This window comes from Vombatus ursinus, unplaced genomic scaffold (genome assembly GCF_900497805.2).
Source record: "Vombatus ursinus unplaced genomic scaffold, bare-nosed wombat genome assembly UNPS02015255.1, whole genome shotgun sequence".
Classification (NCBI taxonomy): Eukaryota; Metazoa; Chordata; class Mammalia; order Diprotodontia; family Vombatidae; genus Vombatus; species Vombatus ursinus.
In genome coordinates this window covers 36,544,176-36,564,675 of record NW_020955033.1, presented here as the reverse complement: position 1 = coordinate 36,564,675, position 20,500 = coordinate 36,544,176, and the positions used below count along the sequence as shown (strand labels likewise).

Here is a 20,500-nt window from a genome sequence, read left to right as displayed (position 1 = left end):
TCAAATGGATAAGTGGTAGAGGGGAAATGGAGATACTAGATAAAATAATGTTCTGAATCTCTAGTTTAAAAGGCAGAAGTAGTCTACCTTTAACACACTGCTTCTGAAGTAGAAGGAAATCTCCTCTTTGGTCCAGGGCACTCGCCCCTCAGGGAGAATCCCAACCTGAGTACCTGAAGAAAATGCTCTACTCAATCTTCCCTCCCACCCCACAACCAGCACTCTTCCTTTCCCAGATCACCTGCTGGGTTTGGCTGGCCCTGGCTCTATACTCTAGGTCAGGAGCTGTAATTTTTGCTTGAAATATTTTCTCCTTGACCTGGGAACTCTGGAATTTGGCTACAATATTCCTAGGAGTTTTCCTTTGGGGATCTCTTTCAGTAGGTGATTGGTGGATTCTTTCAATTTCTATTTTACCCTCTGGTTCTAGAATATCAGGCAGTTTTCCTTGATAATTTCTTCAAAGATGATGTCGAGGCTCTTTTTTTGATCATGGCTTTCAGATAGTCCAATAATTTTTAAATTATCTCTCCTGGATCTATTGGGGCTGTAATTTTTAAAAGCCCTTTGCTTCACCCATTTTGTTAAGCAGAAATGAATAAGTTAAGATCTGTATTACAGATCTCATTAAATTATCTTTTCCTCTAAGAACATACCTATTCCTAAATTCCTGCTTTCTGTTGAGGGCACTACTATCCTTCCAGGCTCCCAGTCTGTCTTTTTTATTTTTGACGCCTTACTCACCTAAACCTTCTCTCTTCAAAATTACTAAAGATCTCAACTGTCAAAGTTTCTCAATCTTTATCCTTCACGACCCCTCTTGCAGCATCTGACATTTTCTACCACTCTCTTTTCCTGGATATTTACTTTCTTCCTCCCTTATTTGTTGAACATGATGTATAAAAATTCTTATATCTGCACACTTACATTTGGAAATAGAGTTTTCTGATCTATTAAAAATCTAAAGGAATAGTTTCACCTACTAACAATATAAAAACGAAACTCCTTTTGATTAGTTTGGGAGAACAAGTGATTGACATCAGGGAAGATGGGGACTGCTTAGTTGAATTCCAACAAAAACTTCTGCATAACTGATGGATGGGATTGCAAAACAGGCACCAGGATTTAGATAGCAGAGCCATAGATGTACTCCTTTTACTGTAGGGTTCTTAACCTTGTTTGTGTCACATAGGTTGCACATACCTAGCTAGACATATAGTAAACTGAGGATGATTCTGTGTCTACATATCACTATTATACCATGACATCTGAGGCACAGTAAGGATGGCCTTTTCCCCTTAGGTTAATTGTGTTTTGAGTCCCAGCTAAAACCTCACATTTCCTTAAAGCTCTGAATGTTAAACTAGTGTCTTCCTTTCTTCTGTTAATCACCTCCAATTTATTCTGTCTATTTGAGTTTAATACTGCTGCTCTAAAACACATTATAACCATGTGTCTATAAATGTATATATGTATATGTATACACACAGTACCTTTTCTTGTGTTTTTTTATGCTTCCTTTGTTTCGAGAGTTACTTTAAGAAATCCTATAATAATGCCTCCTGCTTATAATTAACATACTGACATTAGATGCCAATTCTGAACTACCAACATACCTAATATATTTTTGTCTGAAAAAGAATATGTAATTAACTCTCAATTACTCAGAAGTTAAACAATTCAATTCAACAGACATTTAGATGACTACAATCTACAAAGAACTATCCTATCTACTCAGGATACAAACATTAGAATCTACTTTAGTACTATTCAAACCATTCATTCTTTTTCTTCCTATGTCCCATTTTGGGGTCCATTAAAAAAACCAAATAGCAAACTATTTATTAATGCTAATATATACCACAGGGAAGATAAAAGAAATAAAAAGAGATAAAAACAATTTTTTCCTCCAAGTAAAGTTGCAATGAAGGAAGAATTTGAAACTATCTTTCAAAATAAATTTTGGGGGTTATGAATGAATTTCAGTGAGCTATGCTATCCTTGTTCTCCATTATTATAGAAAATTATGAGTTGGTTAAAATAGACAATTTTTTATAACGTGAATGTCATAGCAGAATGCTACATAACTTCAAATTTCCTATATAAAAATGAAATAAAATGCACTATGGGTGAATGCCTGTGATAGAAAAATGCAGCTACAAAAGGTTACTTGTGTATTAAAGGCAAGGATTTTATTCCTTTGAGAGTAATGAAAACGGAGACAAAATATTTTACTTTTGAATCCCATCTAATCATTTCTCTAATATTTAGGCAGAATATATTAGTCAAATGGAAATTAAAATGTATGGAAGAAAATGATTTTCAAGTTATCTACTTTGATAATATATAACACAATGGGATACATTAATATTCTGTGGGAATGATGCTTCAGTATTTCTTTTTTTGTGTGAGATATTAAGTGATAAAAATATAAAAATAATGCTTGAAACTATAAAGTCTAGCAGACTAAATTGATAAGCAAAGATTAATCTAGGTTAAACACCTTTTTTAAATAGTCTAATTCATGATTCTATCATTTCCTCAACTGAATTAACTTTTTAGCTTTTTTTTTTTTAAAACAAGATGTGAAGGAGAACCTATAAATGTCTAATTTGTTTGGTAAATCAGGTTAGAAGAGATCAAGAAGTAAAATGTAATTTTTTTTTTGCTTTTTTTTGAGGCAATCAGGGTTAAGTGACTTGCCCAGGGTCACACAGTTAGTGTCAAGTGTCTGATGTTAAATTTGAACTCAGGTCCTCCTGACTCCATGGCTTGATCTCTACCCACTGCACCATTTAGCTGCCTCTCAAAATGTTATTCTTACTGCAATAATTCACTCCTGCTTTGCTGATTATTAAATAGCCAGAGTAAAGGAGCGATACATAAGTTTCCTTGTGGCTGAAACTTTTGACTTTGTACACCATCTCAAAAAAAAAAAAAAAAGAGTTGCAAGAGGGGTACTGTATAAAGTTAACAAAATCTATTTTGTTTATCAATCAATATCAGGCAGAATTGGTGGTACCTTCCTCCAAGTAGAACTTTTCTATCAATCCTCCTAGTTATCATAATTATTAGTATCCATGAAAACAGTATTTATAGGTAGGAATTTACATGAATAAGGCACTAAGTAGGGTGTTAAGTAGCTACAAGTAACTTTTTTTTTTTACCCCTGTGTGAATTACCTTTTTTTTTAAAATTCATTTAACTATAGAGAATAAGGTGGGTGATATGGAAGGAAGAATGTGAGATAAGAAGAGTAGACATTAAACAGCAAAATACATCTTGTTTTTAATAAAAAGCACTCCTTATTTAGGCATACCATGCATCAATGAACTGGATTTTATTTTGAATATAAGCCAGACGAGGTAGTTCTGCAACAAGATCACAGAAGCTTATATATATATACATACATACATATATATACACACACACACATATGTATATGTATGTATGTGTATATATATGTATGTATATATATAAGTACACGATGCCTAATTGGATCAAAGTTACTTAATATTGTTAAGTTCACACTTATTTATCAAAAGTATAACTTAGAGTGTTATATTTAATATATTCTTCTTTTTTTTTTTTTTGGTTAGGCAATCGGAGTTAAGTGACTTGCCCAGGGTCACACAGCTAGTAAGTATCAAATGTCTGAGGCTCGATTTGAACTCAGGTCCTCCTGACTACAAGGCCGGAGCTCTATCCACTGTGCAACCTAGCTGTCCCTTGTTTAATATATTCTTATCAGAAAATTAAAATTCACAAATTTGGTTATATCCGACGGTGACTTCTCTAAAGATGTAGCATTTTAAGTATCTCTGTGACATGGACTGGTGTGATGCACCATAGGAGTGATAATGCACTTCCATATATTCAAAAGCTAGGAGCATTAAATTGAACATTTAATGTACAATTAACATAATCTAAATTTAGAACAGATCAAGTTTGATCAAGTCAGGTTTAGAAGGACCTCATGCAAATTAAACGGTGAAACTGGGTACTTTCATCTCTCTTAAAAAAAATGTAATCTTGGGGGCAGCTAGGTGGCGCAGTGGATAGAACACGAGCTCTGGATTCAGGAGGACCTGAGTTCAAATCCTGCCTCAGACACATAACACTTACTAGCTGTGTGACCCTGGGCAAGTCACTTAACTCCCACTGCCCAACAATAAAAAAAAACCCAAAAAGCAAAGTAATCTCTATACTTTTGTGTGACATTTACTGATCTTTTTGCATAATATCGTGAGGGACCTCGACTGACCAAAAATTCAGGTAGAATATATTAACCAAGTGGAAATTAAATGTTCTGTAAAAACCAATACATAATTGATGAATGTGAAAAAAATCAAGGTCAGTAAGGCATGAACATTATTTTGGAAAAATGCATTTGTCTAAAATAAAAATATATAATTTAAATAAAGTCCATTCCCCTTAGATGAAAAATGATAATTTCAATAATATTGTCTTATACATCAAGGGAATATTTTTCACCTTAAAGATATACTATAATAAGGGTAGATTTTGAAAGTGTCAAATAACATAAGGCATTAATTAATTTGCAAATAATAAATGAACTTTAAAGTCTAAATATCACCTCGAATTATAATACTTCATCCTTCAAAGCATTTTTGTAGATGTGTGTGTGTGTGTATGTGTGTTTATATATACACACATATCTATCTATTTAAAATTTCATTTTATCCCCATAACAGGCTTGTTAGACATGCTGGGCCAGCATTATTATCATTCTTACTATACAAATAACAAAACAAGCAGAAAAATTACTAGCTTAAAGTCAGGCTGCTAATTAGAGACAGTCAAATATCCTGACATTCTAATGTGGTACTACTTCTATGAGATTTCTGTCAATGATTTGGTATTGAGGAAGTGAGGAAGAGTTCATATTTCCTGGATAGATTCTAGACTAGAGATAATGACTAAAAAATAATTTTTAACAGAGCTTGAAAATAAAAAAGTAGTACAAATCAGTGGTCTTGTGCTGAAAATGTTAAATTATCAGATAAATAAATCTACTAGCCACCCAATTCTTTTTCCATTGAAAGGAGTAAATTCTGCTATATTAGTCAAAGTGGTATGACTTATTCTTTTTCCCTATTCCCTCAATTTCTGTTTAGTGGTCCCATTTTGAAAGGTGCCACAAATTGTTTAGTTCAAATTTTTCCAATAACTTGCTTAATTTTATATTTTCTCTTTTATCTTTCTGTTATGTTAGTTCAAGTCTGAGAGAGGAACAGCAAAGTTTTCTACCATTAATTTGTCACTATTTTTACTTAATAATATCAATGGTATTTTAATATTTTAAAGAAAAACTATCACTAACAGAATTTTCTCATGAAACAGTTTCAGAGCCGTAGACAATGTATGGGTTCTGCTTTCTTATTTAATGTCATTTTTTCATGTTACTAGATTGCTCAATATATTCATACTTAAAGTTATGAGAGTCACTCCATTTTTTTCTAGTAGTTTTTCCAGTAGATCCTCTTTTAAGCCAGTACTTTGTCCCTATGATTGGTCTTGCTTAATCTACTTTGATGAAATCCTATTTCTGCAGGCTCTCTTACCCCTAACATTAACTAAATTTCAAAAACACATAAACATACTTAATATATGACAAATCTTTAGTGTGAAGATATGTTTAATTTTACAGATTTTCCTCCCAAATTTCTCTGATCTCTCTTTATCCTGAAAAAAACAAAACATAACATATCTCATTACTAAATCTATCAATATATTTTAAGCAACGTTTTCCATGACCAAATTAGTGCGGGAAATGTTAATCTTGTCTATCCTCTTACTTGCTCTACTTCTTCTATGAAGACTTCTCCAATATCTCCAGTTGAAAGAATCCTTTCCTTTCTCAGATTTTCTCAGTCTACTTTTCTGGTCCTCTTTTTGTCTCCATCATGTCTTATCTTGTGTCATACTTATTACTAGAGATGCCATTCTAGATTGACTGACATCAAATCATTACTGAACATGCTTTAAGTCCTGCCTTTTAACTAGTTCTAAATGCATCTAGTTATACCATTACTTAGCACATACTTCTCTACCTTTTTCTAAAGAATAGCATGAGAGGCAGCTAGGTGGCGCAGTGGATAGAGCACTGGCCCTGAAGTCAGGAGGACTTGAGTTCAAATCTGGCCTTAGACCAAACACTTGAGTCATACTAGATGTGTGGCCCTGGGCAAGTCACTTAACCCCAACTGCCTAAAAAAAAAAAAAAAAAGAGAGAGAATAGCATGAAACATTTGATCAAACGTTTTGCTAAAATCTTGGCAAACTTCTGGGTGTTGTGATGCATGACTATAAACCCTGCTACTGGGGAGTTTGGGCTGGTGGACCTATTGAGTTTGGGAGTTCTGAGTTGCTGTAGGGCTAAGCCCATCGACTGTCAGTACCAAGTCTGGCACCAATATAAGGACCCCCTAAGAAAAGAGGGCCCAAGGCTACTTAGCGTGGAGCAAATTAGCTCAGGTCAGAAACAGAACTAGTCAAGGTTTCTGTGCTAATAAGTAATGGGATCATGCCAGGGAGCAGCCATGGCTGTTATCTGTATATTAAGAATAATAATAATGCTGGCCCAACTTATCTTACAAGCTTGTTATGGGGATGAAATGAAATTATTTATATGTGTGTGTATATACACACACACACATACGAAGTATTATAATCCAAGATAATTTTTAGACTTTAAAATTTATTTATTATTTGCAAATTAATGCCTTATGTTAGTCATCTTTGACAGTTTCAAAATCTACCTTTATTAAAGTACATCTTTGAGGTGAAAGATATTCCCTTGATATATAAGAAAATATTATTGAAATTATCATTTTTCATTGAAGGGGAATGGACTTTATTTAAATTATATATTTTATTTTAGACAAATACTTTTTCCAAAAAAATGTTCATGCCTCACTGACCTTGATTTTTTTTCACATTCATCAATTATGTACTGGTTTTTACAGAACATTTAATTTCCACTTGGTTAATATATTCTACCCTCCAACGTCAGTGAGATAGGGAGATCCTGGCACTCTTCTCCCAAAAAGTCCACATAAGAGGTGATGGAAGTTTGGATTACAGTGTTGACCAAGTCAAATGAAAGAAGAGGACAAATGTGATAAGAGATGTATAGGTAGGCAAGGCCTGACGACTAACTGGACATAAGAGATGAGAGACGGGGGAAGAGCTGAGGATGGTTCCAAGGTAGCAAACATGAGTGACTGGAAGAATGTCAACAAAAGTCGAGAAGTTAGAAATTGGGATAATGAATTCTGGTTAGCAACACTGTCCAAAGAGGGAAATAAAGTTAATCTGGCATGACCTACTTTTGATGAAGCCATGTGAGCTCTCTGTTTACCATTTCCTTTTCTAGATGTTACTAACCATCTCTTTAATAATATGTAGCCAAGGCACTAGCTCTTTCCTGGCAGTTAGTAAATGTGATTACTCCTATCCTAGGAAGTGTTGAAGTTGTTCTGTATGTGCTCTGTATTTTCTTCAGCTATCAGAAGTCAGAGACTATGTCCCAGACGTCAAGATGGGCTATGTCTAGAACTACCTTTACATCTTTGTCTCAACAAAAGCTATCATTTACATTGAGCTTTAAAGTATGCAAAGAGTTGTAGATATATTATCTCATTTGAACCTTTGCTTTTACTTTTCTAATTTTACAGAAGAGGGAACTGAGACTGACAGAGTTTAAGTAACTTGCCCAGGGTCACGTGACTAGTAACTATCTGAAGTGGTATCTGAACTCAGGTCTTCCTAAAACCAAGTTTACTTTGTTACCTAGCAGTCTTTTTTTTTTTTTTGGCAGAGATTTTTTTTATTAATTTATTTTAATTTATCAACAATCACTTCCATAAGCTTTCGAGTTTTAAATTTTTCTCCCCCTTCCTCCCCAAGACAGTGCACAATCTGATATAGCTATACATATACATTCCTATTAAACATATTTCACATTAGTGATGTTGTAAGTAAGAATTAGAACCAATAGGAGGAACCACAAGAAACAGAAAACAGAAGAAAAAAACAGCAAATAGCATGCTTCTACCCAGCAGTCTTTAAGGGAGTTGGCCAGGAAGAGAACCCTTAAATTTGGGAACCTCTTGTAAATACTGCCTATTTCTATCATATTGCTATTTCTATTTTCTCTCTTTATTTCTTTTCATCTTAACATGTGACTCAAAGAATCCTAGTAATCCTTTGCCCTTTCCTACTATCATTACTATTAGCATAACATGTTTACAGTGGTTAAAAAAAATCCTCTTTCTTGACTGTGATTTTTTTTTTTATGGTGAGAAGTAAGGAAACAATTATGATTCTATTTTAAAATTTTAAAGATTTAATTTCCAACAAGCATGTTTTAAAGAGTAAAACCTATCTGACTATCACAGGATCATAGTTTCTTTTCCACAATGGGAAATGGTCTTTTTTTTTAATCTTTCATGTTCTTTTTTAAGTCTATTCTGTATCACAGTTTTCATATGATCACTGCAAACTGCTGCATTATCTGTGTACATCACATTCCTCCTGACTAGACTGTAAGCCCCATAAAGGCAGGGAATGTCTTAATTTTCTCTCTCTCTAAACACAATGTTTTACACATAACATTAATTTAGTAGATGGCTTTTGAGTGGCTGAATTAATTATACCCTGAAGTTTCAGAAAAAAGGTACTAAGCTGACACAATATACCCAAGCAAAAAATTTTAAATTATTACTTTATTAAAAATATGTGATTTTCAAAGGCTTTTAAAAAATTCAGTAATTTTTAAAAAACTACAAGCAGCTTAAACAAGGCCAAAAGTGGGAAGGAAACATATCAAAAATCACACAATTTCAGAATTAGAAGAAACCTCACCGGTAATTTAACCCAAACCATAAAAGTATAGAGACCATCTCTACAATATACCCAATAAATGTTCATCCAGACTTCATTTAAGACCTCTAGGGGCAGCCCATTGTAGTTTTGGATAGTTCTAACTGTAAGATTTTCTTTACACTAAGTCCAAAATCTGCCTCTGTGAAATTCTACCCCTTGCTCCTAGTTCTGAACTGGAGGTCCAAACAGAAGAACTCAGTCAACAAGCATTTATCATGTAATCTGTGCCAGGCTCTGTTCTAAGGGCTGGGGATTCGATTCAAAGGCAAAAACAAACCCTGTTTTCAAGGAGCTCATATTCTAATGAATCTAATGCTTTTCTTCCACATGACAGCTATTATGTTCAGCATAAGTTTTTTCTTTTCCAGGACAAATAATTTCTAATCTTTAATGAATTCCAGGAATTTCTTGTTCTTGAGGACACTTACTATCTATTTGTCTTTGTATGGATGCTTTCTGATTTATCAATGTCCTTCCTAAAATAGGGCACCCAGAAGAAAACAAAACTCAAGATGTGGTTTGACCAGGATAGAGTTCAGTAGAGTAAAATTACTTCCTTCTTCCTTCTGGACACTCTGCCACTCTTAATCCATTTAAGTTGTTCTTTTGTTTTTTGATGATGATATCACATTGAGAATTCTATTGGTTAGTAGTTGACTAATGGCTCCAGATTGTTTTCAAATGAACTGCTTTCTAGCCATGTCTCTAGCATCTTGCATTTCTAAAGGCTTATTTATTTAAACTTAAGTATAGGTTTCAAAGGGCAGGTAGTAGACAGAGCTCCAGGCCTGGAGTCAAGAAGACTCATCTTTCTGAATTCAAATCTAACCTCAAATACTTCATAGTGCTGTGACCTTGGAAAAGTCACTTAACTCTGTTTGCCTCAGTTTCCTCATCTGTAAAATGAGATGGAGAAGGAAATGGCAAGCCACTCCCATGTCTCTGCCAAGAAAACTCCAAATGAGGTCACAAAGAGTTGGACACAACTGAAAAATAACTGAACAGGTGGCACAGTGGATAAAGCTCCAGCCTTGGAGTCAGGAGGACCTGAGTTCAAATCTGGCCTCAGACACTTCACACTTACCAGTTGTGTGACCCTGGGCAAGTCACTTAACCTCAATTGACTCAAAAAAAAAAAAAAACAAAAAACCCCCAACCAAACCCTGCCTCCCCCCAAAAACAAAACTGAACAACAACAACAAAGGTTTTAAAATCTCCAGTAAATTTTATCCTTATTTTGAGATGTTTAGAAAATTAAAACAAATAATGGAGAATCTGTGAATAAATAAGTAGGATCTATGAAATTTTTCATTGAAGGGAAAGCATTTTGTTTAGTAATACTTAATTCTAAACTTATATACTTGGAAGAAGCATTAGACCTGGAATGTAAAGCCAACTAAAGAATTTATAAAAACTGTCTACTTATAAACACTTAATTCATCATGACTGACACACAAATTGAGGTAAGTTATAGGGAAATCAGGTCGAGAATCTTTATCCTTGCTTCTTGTAAGGTGAAATGAATATGGGTCCTAATTCACAATATTCAGGGAGGGATTGATCTACAGCTCCCTCTTCTTATGCTGAATAGTATATCTTCTCTTATACATTAGCATTAACAAATCACTGGCGTCCAGAAATCTTTTCCCCTGCTACCAACTTCCCCCAACCTTACCTACTCTCTGTTACACGCTACTTCCAAAAACAAAAACATACAAAAACAAAGACTTGCCAGCACCCTGGATTCTATGATTAGAGAAGCTAATAAATTATGGAAATGTGTTCCAGGGTTGCTGAGTCAAAACCAAGAATTCATTTTCCTCTAGAAACAATGCTATATATGGTGTTTAAGTATAATGGAAACAGTACTATTAATGTAGCAGAGTAGCCTTGGGAACCTGCCATGGAGCTGCACATGTAATCTGGCCCTTTGCTTGAAGAGCATAAGCCATATTAAGGGGACACAATTCCTCTTTACTGATGATTCCTGTGACTGGGAAGGTTACATCAAAGATGACTAATGATTTATACAGGAAGATGTGCCCAACCTATGGTATATATAACAGCATAGATACCATCATGAGTTCTTTAAAAGTACCAGAGAGTAGAGCTTGTTAGAATGGTGTTGGATCTCCTGTCCAGATCCCACTAGGATCTCTCTTTCCCAATTGTCGAGGTCCTAGGCCCTTGTGTGGGGGACAGATGTGGACACTCACACTTCTTCAATTAGAGGGAGTCACCAACTATAATCCTGCCGGTAAGGTGAAGGAGGATCCTAGGGCCCACCATGCCTTTTACAGATAGGAGCTTAACTCCTATAGGTGTTGTCTCCCCAAAGAGAACTGTAAGCTCTTTGAGAGAAGGTACTATTTCTCTTTTCTATTTGTCTGACAAGATTTTAGCACAATGTTTGGCCCATAGTAAGCACTTAAATGTTTTTCGATTCCATAAAAAGAGCTGAGGGGGAAATGGCTCCACCTCCTTTGGGATGCATTTGGTGCTTTCTTTCCCTTGGATTTCCAGCAGGGGAGAGGAGGAACTTCCCCTTCCCCAATCATGGAAATAGCACAACCTCTGGCTACCCAAACCATCCTTAAGAAGTTTCTGTGTCTGGGGCAGCTGGGTGGCGCAATGGATAGAGCACCGGCCCCTGATCAGGAGGACCGGAGTTCAAATCTGGCCTCAGACATATAATACTTCCTAGCTGTGTGACTCTAGGCAAGTCACTGAAACCCAACTGCCTCACTAAAAAAACCCAAAAAACCCAAAACGTTTCTGTGTCATCTAGAAAGGTTCCTGTCTTTCAGCTGGGGGCCAGGGCCCATTTGCAGTTTTATGGAAGTGCCCCAATTCTCTGCCACTATGTAAGTAAAAAATGCCAGGAACATTATGGATAAATAAACTTTTGTAGGCTGGCTCAGGAAGCTACTCACCATTTGGAACACTGTTGTAAATAGACAACTTAGAAAAGAACCTTGGGAAACAGCCTATTCCTAGGCGGGAGAGCTATTTTATAAAAAATAATCTGTATATTTGGCAAAGATTACCTTAGGGAGTATTAGCTTAACTGTGAGCAATGAAAGTAAGAGGAAAGGCAGGCAGGCCCAGGTTTAAAAGTACAAGATATGCAAGGTCTTCCAGAGAAGAACAGAAGGATGTGGGGAAGAGGAGGGAGAGAATTCCCCAAGGCTATACTATGGGTATGAGCAACTTTCACTAGGCGATAAGAAGTGGCTAGGAGGTATGAAGAAGGAGTATGATTATGCAATAGGGCATTTGCAAGTTACCTGTTTATAACTAGGGAGCTGAATTATAGAATCCTAGGAGACGGAAGGTATCTCAGAAGTCATGTAGTCCAACCAATACCCAACTAATGAAAAGTGGTTATCTAACTCTATTTAAACACCACTGATGAGAAGAAACTCACATTAAGTCCCTATTCCTTTCCATTTTTGAAGTTTTAATTCAGAGAATTGTTGATCTGGAGCCAGGACCTCAGAAACTGTATATAGTCTGAACTCATAATTATGCAGATGAGGAAAAGGAAGCTTAGAGGAGTTAGTTAAATGACTTGTCTGTGATCATACAGCTACTGTCAGAAGTGGAATTTGAATGTAGGTCTTCCTGACTTCAAGCTAATGCTCTTAATTGTTAGGAAATTTTTCTTTGAATAGAAGTTTGTTTTGTACTTCTATCCTCCGGGTTCTAGTTCTTCCCTTGAGGGACAAATACAATAATCCAATATTTCAAATGTAGTCTGACTACAGGCAGATTTCCATGGGACTACCACTTTCCTTGCTGTGTACATTATACTTCTATCAGTGCTGCCTAAAATGCTATTAGCTTCTTTTGCTGTCATATCATACCACTGATTCGTTCTGAACTTAGCTCATAGTCCATTAAAACTCTTATGCCTTCTTCACAAGAACTATTTTTCTAGCCATATATCCTTCAAATTGTATTTGTGAATTAGGTTTGGATGGAGGAAAGTGGAGCTATCTTCTCTGGGAGAGAAGTGATAAGACCTGTATTACAGATATACTTCAACAAGTTATACACGTTAAGAAAAAGTGCACATTAAGCTAATCAAAGTAATTACTTGCTAACATTACTCAAAGAAGGTCAACAAATTTTATGTATTATGAACTAATTCATAATGCTATCTTAAACATCCAGCCAATGAGATGATCTAACATGCAATCTTGTGGAACTAACCTGTAAAGCTCTCTTCATCATCAGATAGAGGCACTTCTCTTTTCAGAAGTAGTTCTAACTCTTCCGTCTCTGCTACATCCACTGGTCGCTCCCCATGTTTGTTGGCTTGAAATGCATTTCCACCATGTCGAAGTAGTAGCTTGACAATCTGCAATGTTAAGCAATTTAAGTTCTTTAAATTCTATAAATGCAATTGAATTCAACCCTCATTTAATAAGCACCTATTATGTACAGAGTACAGCACTGCATTAGATACTAAAGGCAATAAAAGTAAGGTATCAGTTCCTGACCTTATGGAAGCTAGGACATAGATGAACGTTAACTAGTGACTTCCACTGTTTAAATTTTAGAACAATACAAAGAGGATTTATAGATGAATTATATTTAAAATATTTTTTAAAATTAAACAAATTAGAAGATTCACAATGAATTCAACCATTAAATGTTTTTATGTGGTCAACCAGGATTATTAGGGAAAACAGCAAAAAATGATCATTAAACTACAGCTCATCATCTTACAAAACAAAATTGATAGATTACTCAAATATAGACTATGTTAAATTGACATGTGAAATAACTGACTTATAGATAATATATATGATCTAACTGCACGTGGCTAAAATATCTATCTCAGGGGCAAATTCTTAACACATCCCTTTAAGTGGAACCATTATTGTTACTGAACCATGAATATCTAGCTATTCAAGAAAAAATATTAACTGCAAAGACTCAGGCCTATAATATTTGAATTTGCATAAAGGAATTAGAAAGACCTGAGTTCAAATCCAGTCTCAGACACTTACTATTTGTATGAACCAGAACAGGTGCTAAATAAATGACTATTTCTTTCCCCTCCCCCTCCATGATAAAAATTATTTTCCCTTGCTTTGTTAGAAAAATGGCAGACGAGAAAAAAAGTGATAAATAGCTTTTTAATTGCACATAGCCTATAATACCAGGCATGTATTTTTTGGGGGGAGATGGCACAGGGGCATCCACACCTATAATTTTATCAATGCAAGGAGCTCCTGGTGTGGAAACACTTTCAGGAACTAGTCTGCAACTTACAGTTGAAAGGCTAAATGGGGAAAGGAATAAGCATTTATATACTGCCAACTATGTGCAAGGTACTGTGACAAGCACTTTTACAAATATTATCTCATTTGATATCTCATTTGGTTAAGTGACAGGTAATATGTAATCAATGGCAGGCCTTAAACCCAAGTCTTCCTGATTTCAAGGCTAGATCTCTATGTGTCTATGTTGTTCAGTCGTTTCAGTTGTGTTGAACTCTATGATCCCATTTAGGGTTTTCTTGGCAAAGATACTGGAATGATTTGCCATTTCCTTTTCCAGGTCATTTTTTTGCAGATGAGGAAACTGAGGCAAACAGGGTAAAGTGATTTGCCCAGGGTCACGAGCTACTAAGTGTCTGAAGTCAGATTTGAACTCAGGAAGGTGAGTTTTCCTGACTCTAGGTCCAGCACCTTATCCACTGTGCCATGAAGCTGCCCTCCTATGCGTCTATAGTAGGCAGAAATTAATAGCTTTTCTTGCTTCTAAAAATGGTGTGATCAGTTTGCTATTTCCCTACTGTCCTTTGGAAGGGAACCAGAAATAGTCTTGAAAATCTATGCATGCCAGCCTATAGGCCATATTCTGAGACTATATAAATATGACATCCTCCATAAAATTTCCATTCCAGTGCCTTACTATGGAATGGAGATGACCTTGTATTCTCTGAGGCCTCATGAGCTATAGAAGTTCTTAGTAAGCAGGAAAGGGTTTAAACATGGTCCTGGTGATAAAAGGGGTTTGAGGAATAGTTAAATTTGGAAAGGCTCTATACCAGGTTGGTCACATAACAGTGAGGTTTTTGGCCATCACAATTCTCCTGTCTTCATTTATATTTTGTTTATACCTTAGAATATGATCAATTTTTATAAATGCTTGAACAATATTTAAATAAAGAAATTCTCTAATATTTTCAGTTCTTATATGGCTTTCAAATCTAATTTTTTTTCAGTGTTCTATGCAAGCCTGTGACTTCTTATTTTTCTTCATCTGCCTTGTTGTATTCAGTGTGATGGTGAAGGCACTTTCTTTTAATATTATTCTGTCCAAAATCTTTTTCCAATTCATTTAAATTTTCGTTTAAAAATTTAATTACCTGTGTTTATTGATCTATTTTCCATATAAACTGTATCTTTAAGAATGATACAGTTTCTTTATTTTTCTCAGTGATTTCTGATTTGAATTTAATGTTGTCTAATATCATGACTGCAGATCCTGATTTTCTAGAGTGAACCAATACATAATAAATTTTATTCCAAGTGATCATTTTAAAATCTGAAAATGCCTTCCTGTTTTAGGTTTGTTTCCTTTCCTGTAAGAAATCTATTTTTCCCTCATCATATTATTATTATCTATTTTGTAAACCTTTTCTGTTTTATAGGGTAATTCAATCAATTTATGTTTAAAGTATTAATTGTTAAATTAATTTTTTCCTTTATTATACTCTAATATATTATTTGTTCTTATTAGTAAGAAGGCTTGTATAACTTAGTTCATTATATCACAATTTACCACAAAAGATTAAAACAGATCATTTTGATTACTCGAAATTAAATGTTAGCATGAAATAAATTAATGCAGTTAGGATAAAAAAGGAAACTGAGGATTAGGAAAAAATCTTTCACAAAATATCTCTGTCTTAAAAGGATCTGATATCCATGACGTAGGGAATTAACACAAATATGTAAGACCAAAAGCCATCTCCCAATGTTAAAGGATAGTTAACTAGTTAAAGGATATAAACAAATAGTTCTCAAAAGAATTACAAATTATTAATAAACATATGACAGATTTTCAAATCACTAATAAGAGAAATGCAAATCAAGAAGTCTCTGAGGTTTTACTTCACTAAAAAGGATCAAAGATGTAAATAGTCAATGTTGGAGGGGTTGTGGGAAGACAGACACACTAATATACTAGAGGGGGAGCTATAAATTGATTCATATATTCTGGAAGGAAATTTGGAATTATGCTACAAGAGTAACTAAAGTGTATGCCTTTGACCCAAAGATCCCACTGCTAGATACATAATCTAAAGATGTCAAAGACAATAAGAAAGGCCCCATAAAGACTAAAATATTCCTCTCAGCACTTTCTGTAGTAGCAAACGTGGAAACAAAACAAATGCCTACTAATTAGGGAATGGCTAACAAATTGTAGTACATGAAAGTAATGAATTATTACTATGTTGTAAGAAAGAATCTATATGAAGAGTACAGAAAGAATGGAAATTCTGATACAGAGTAACACAAGCAGAACCAGGAAAATAATATATACAGTGATCCACAGGTAAATGAAATAACAAAAACTTGAGACTAAATACTATTTAATCATAATGACCAAGCCTAGTCCTAGAAAATATTTGAGAAAATGTATCTTTCCCTTTCCCTCTTTGGAGAATTGGGGATTTAGAGGCACAGAATATACTCATAGATAGAAATGAGGAACTTTTCCTCTCTCTTTTTAAATCTTTGTTATAAGGGATGGCTTACCAGGTACATTTGGAAAGAAAGGTAACATAAAAACAAAAGATATCAATAAAAATAAGATTGATTTTTAAAAAGGGAAAGTAGAAGTATTGGGGATGATAACCATAAGCAAAACACAACACACAACTTCTTACAGTCAACTATGAAAGGGAAAAAGAAAAGGAAAAAGGTACCACCTAGTGATTCACATATGGCCCTTGAACTGCTATATGGTGAGAAGATTGGGACTGGATTGTTCCAAGCAACATAAATTATAGAAACTTAGGTGTCACACCCTCATAGAGTTAAACTGGGGGAGACAACACGTACATAAGTAGGTATATATGAAAATATGTTAAATAGATACAAAATAATTTTGAAGAGAAAGCACCAACAGCTGGGGTGGGAGAATCAAGAATTAGGGTTAATGCAGAAGGTGATACTTAAGTTAAGCCTTAAAAGAAACTAAATATTCTAAGAGATGAAGGTGAGTTGAAAGGAGATTCCCTTTACAGTGGACAGGGTACGCAAAGGCACAGAGCTGGAAGGGGTAGTGCTATGTGTTTGTGAAAGAGAATTTTCAATAAAGCTGGAAAGTTAGGTTGGGGCCAGGTTGTGAAGGACTTTAAAATGCCAAACAAAGAAACTTCTACTTGATCATAGTAAATGAAAGTTATTGGAGATTACTGAGTAAAGGAGTCACATGGTTAGATCTGTACTTTGAGGAAATCACTTTGGCAGTTGTGTGAAGAAAGGAACAGAGAGGGGAGAGACTTGAGGCAGGAAGATCAAACAGAAGGCTACTGCAATAGTTTGGGCAAAAGGTGATGATACACTGCCCTAGTAAAATGTACGAGAATGGTGAGAAAGGGATGGATACAAGGAATATTGAGAAGGCAGAAACAAGATTTAGCAACTGTTTGGATATGTGGGGTGAGAGTGAGGAATCAAAGATGATATTGAAGATGCAAACCTCAGTGACTGGAAGGCCAATGGTCCCCTCAAAAAAAAAAAAGTTCAAAATGTCTAATAGGGGGGCAGCTAGGTGGCACAGTGGATAGAGCACTGGCCCTGGAGTCAGGAGGACCCAAGTTCAAATCCAGCCTCAGACACATAAAAAACCCTTAACTAGCTGTGTGACCCTGGGCAAGTCACTTAACCCCATTGCCTAGCCCAAAAAACCAACCAAACAAACAAACAAAAAAACAACAAAATGTCTAATAGGCAATTGGTGAAGCAGGACACTTCAGGAGAAAGACTAGATCTAGATATACCGATCAGGAGTCAGTTACATTTAAATGATAAATCTATTTGAGCTAATGAGCTCACTGAGAAGATATAAGTAAAAAAGAAGGCACAGGAGAGGGCCTTGGGGAACACCCTCAGTTTGGGAGGTATGATATGGAGGATCCACGGCAAGAATGAGAAATAACAAAATTTTAGCCCTTACTCTTTCTTTCTTTCTTTTTTTTTTAAATCTTTGTCATGACAAGTCAGCAAGGAAATTGCCCTCAACAAAGGAGACTGAGAAGGAAAAGTGAGAAGGGGAAGAAAAGAACCAAGAGAACAAACAGTGTCAGGAAAACAGAAAGAAAGGAGAAATTATGCTGGAGAAAGCCAGTAGCTTCAGATGCTGTTGACAGGTCAAACAGGATGAGGAATGATTTTTAAAAATATAAGCCCTCAGATTAGCAGTTAGAGATCTCTGATAACTTTGGAGAGAGTGGTTTCAGTTGATTGAGGTCAGAGGTTTTTGCCTAAAACTAAAAGGCACCGTTATTTGTAACAGAGTAACACAACAAGCTTTCTCAACAACATTGGGGTTAAAGCAAAAGATTCTATTATCTCCACTATTGCTTGATACAAAGCTAAAATTGCTCACTACAGCAACTAGACAAAAAAAAGAAAGAAAGAAGGAAAGGATAGGCAAAAAGAAGGCTTTCAGATAATAATGAATTAGAAAAACTGAGATTCAGTGAAAAAATTAAAGTAATAGCTTCATTAAAGTATCATAATAAAAAATACACCTGAATAACTGACCTTTCTGAATGTTACTAATAAACCTAGGAGTAAAAGATAGAAAGAAACTCAATTCAAGACTGCTACTTAAAAAAAAAAAAAAAAGACTGCTACATAAAGCACAAAATATTCTTTTAACCTACCAAGACATATGTGAGACCTATATAAATACAATTACAAAATGATCTTTATAGAAATAAAGACAAAATGTTGGAGAGCCATTCATTTTTCATAGTTGTGTCATACCACTATGGTTAAAGAGATGATACTACCCAAATTAGTTTACAGATTTAATGCAATGCCAGATGGACAAGGAGTTACTTTATAGTATTAGATAAGATGACCACAAAATCAATTTGCAGAAATAAAAAGTCTAGAATATCTCAACAGACATAATAAAAAAAGGAACAAAACAGGCTAGCGTTGACATTTCAAACTAAGTTATAAAACAGTAAGACTTAAAACTATATAGTTCTGGTTAAAAGAAAAGTAGAAAGATAAAGTAGATTGGATAAAGCAAAGCTCTGAAGCAAGAGAACATAGCAGTCAGGTTCTTGATAAACCCACACAAGCTACTAGTGGAAGGACTTCCTATTAATATTCAGTAAGAATTACTATGAAAACTATAAACAGTTTGGTAGGAAATAAGCTTAGATGAGCATTTTAGGTCAAATATAATAAGCTGTAAATGGATATTCCAATAATCCAATGTATTTGTTATCTCATGGATATGGATAATCTCTCTAACAATGCAGATAACAGCCCACTGAAGCCTGGCAATACTATGTAACTCTTGGCCTCGTTCTCTCAAAAGTTTTCTGTAGTGAGGTACAACCAGCGTGCTGGGGTATTTCCTTGTTGACTCGTCATGACAAAAACACCAATGTAACACTACTGGCTGAAAATGCGTTATTTTTCATTTTTTCCATAAATTCTCTTTGGATGGATCATCTTTCCAAATTAAAAAACAAACATTTATTTTACTTTGAACTTAACACTAAGTAAAATCAGCATTTCCATTAACATAACAGAACAGAGAAATAAGATTATACATGAAATTGCAACCCTATTAAGTACATTTTGCTCTTCTTATGTAATAAATTCAACATGTAACTTTCAAAGCTGACTTGCTTATCTTTGATAATATCATGAGGTAGGTATTGCTTTATCACGGATCCCCCTGAAGACTTGGTTAGGAATTATTGATCATAGTTTTTAAGTTTTTCAAAGGTGTTTTCCTTTACAATATTATTGTATAAACTGTTTTCCTTGTTCTTCTATTTTCACTCTGTATCAGTTTATATAAATCTTCCTGAATTTCTCTGAAATAATCTTTTTTGGTCATTCCTCCCAGTGCAATAATATTTTATCACATCCATATGCCATAATTTGTTCAGTCATTTCCCAAGTGCTGCTTATTAAAAAACCCCACACACTTATGTAATTGCAACTCTTTTACTTCACTTCTTCATAATTTCTGGATTTTCATGGGTTGCATATATTGCAGTAGCCTGCTCATGCTCAAACCACTGCCTTTTGGATGATCTTCAACTTCAATTCTTAGAAAAGTGTAGTATTTGGTTACTCTCAGACATGAAGCACCAGAAGAATATTAATATTAAAAAGATAGACCTTTATTTAAAGGAGAAGTTTTGGGTTATGAAAATAACTATAATTTCTATTTATTTTGTAAAAATTTTTATAGATGTCTTTTGTTTTTTACTTCACTATAGTTTTCTTCAGCATTCCTCTCCTTTATCCTCTTCCTCCTAGTGAGACATCCCTTATAGTAAATAGTATTTTTAAAGGCCAAA

General features: G+C 34.8%; 1 protein-coding gene across 3 annotated transcripts in view; it reads right to left on the bottom strand.

Moving 5' to 3' along the window:
- The window catches only part of LOC114031787 (ankyrin repeat domain-containing protein 12-like), a 190,167-nt gene that overhangs the window by 28,599 nt on the left and 141,068 nt on the right, over window positions 1-20,500 (bottom strand). For all 3 annotated transcript variants that reach the window (XM_027846908.1, XM_027846910.1, XM_027846909.1), the window contains one exon: window positions 13,126-13,273. In XM_027846908.1, coding sequence (XP_027702709.1) covers window positions 13,126-13,273 — 148 coding nt within the window. The remainder of the gene's footprint in view (window positions 1-13,125; window positions 13,274-20,500) is intronic.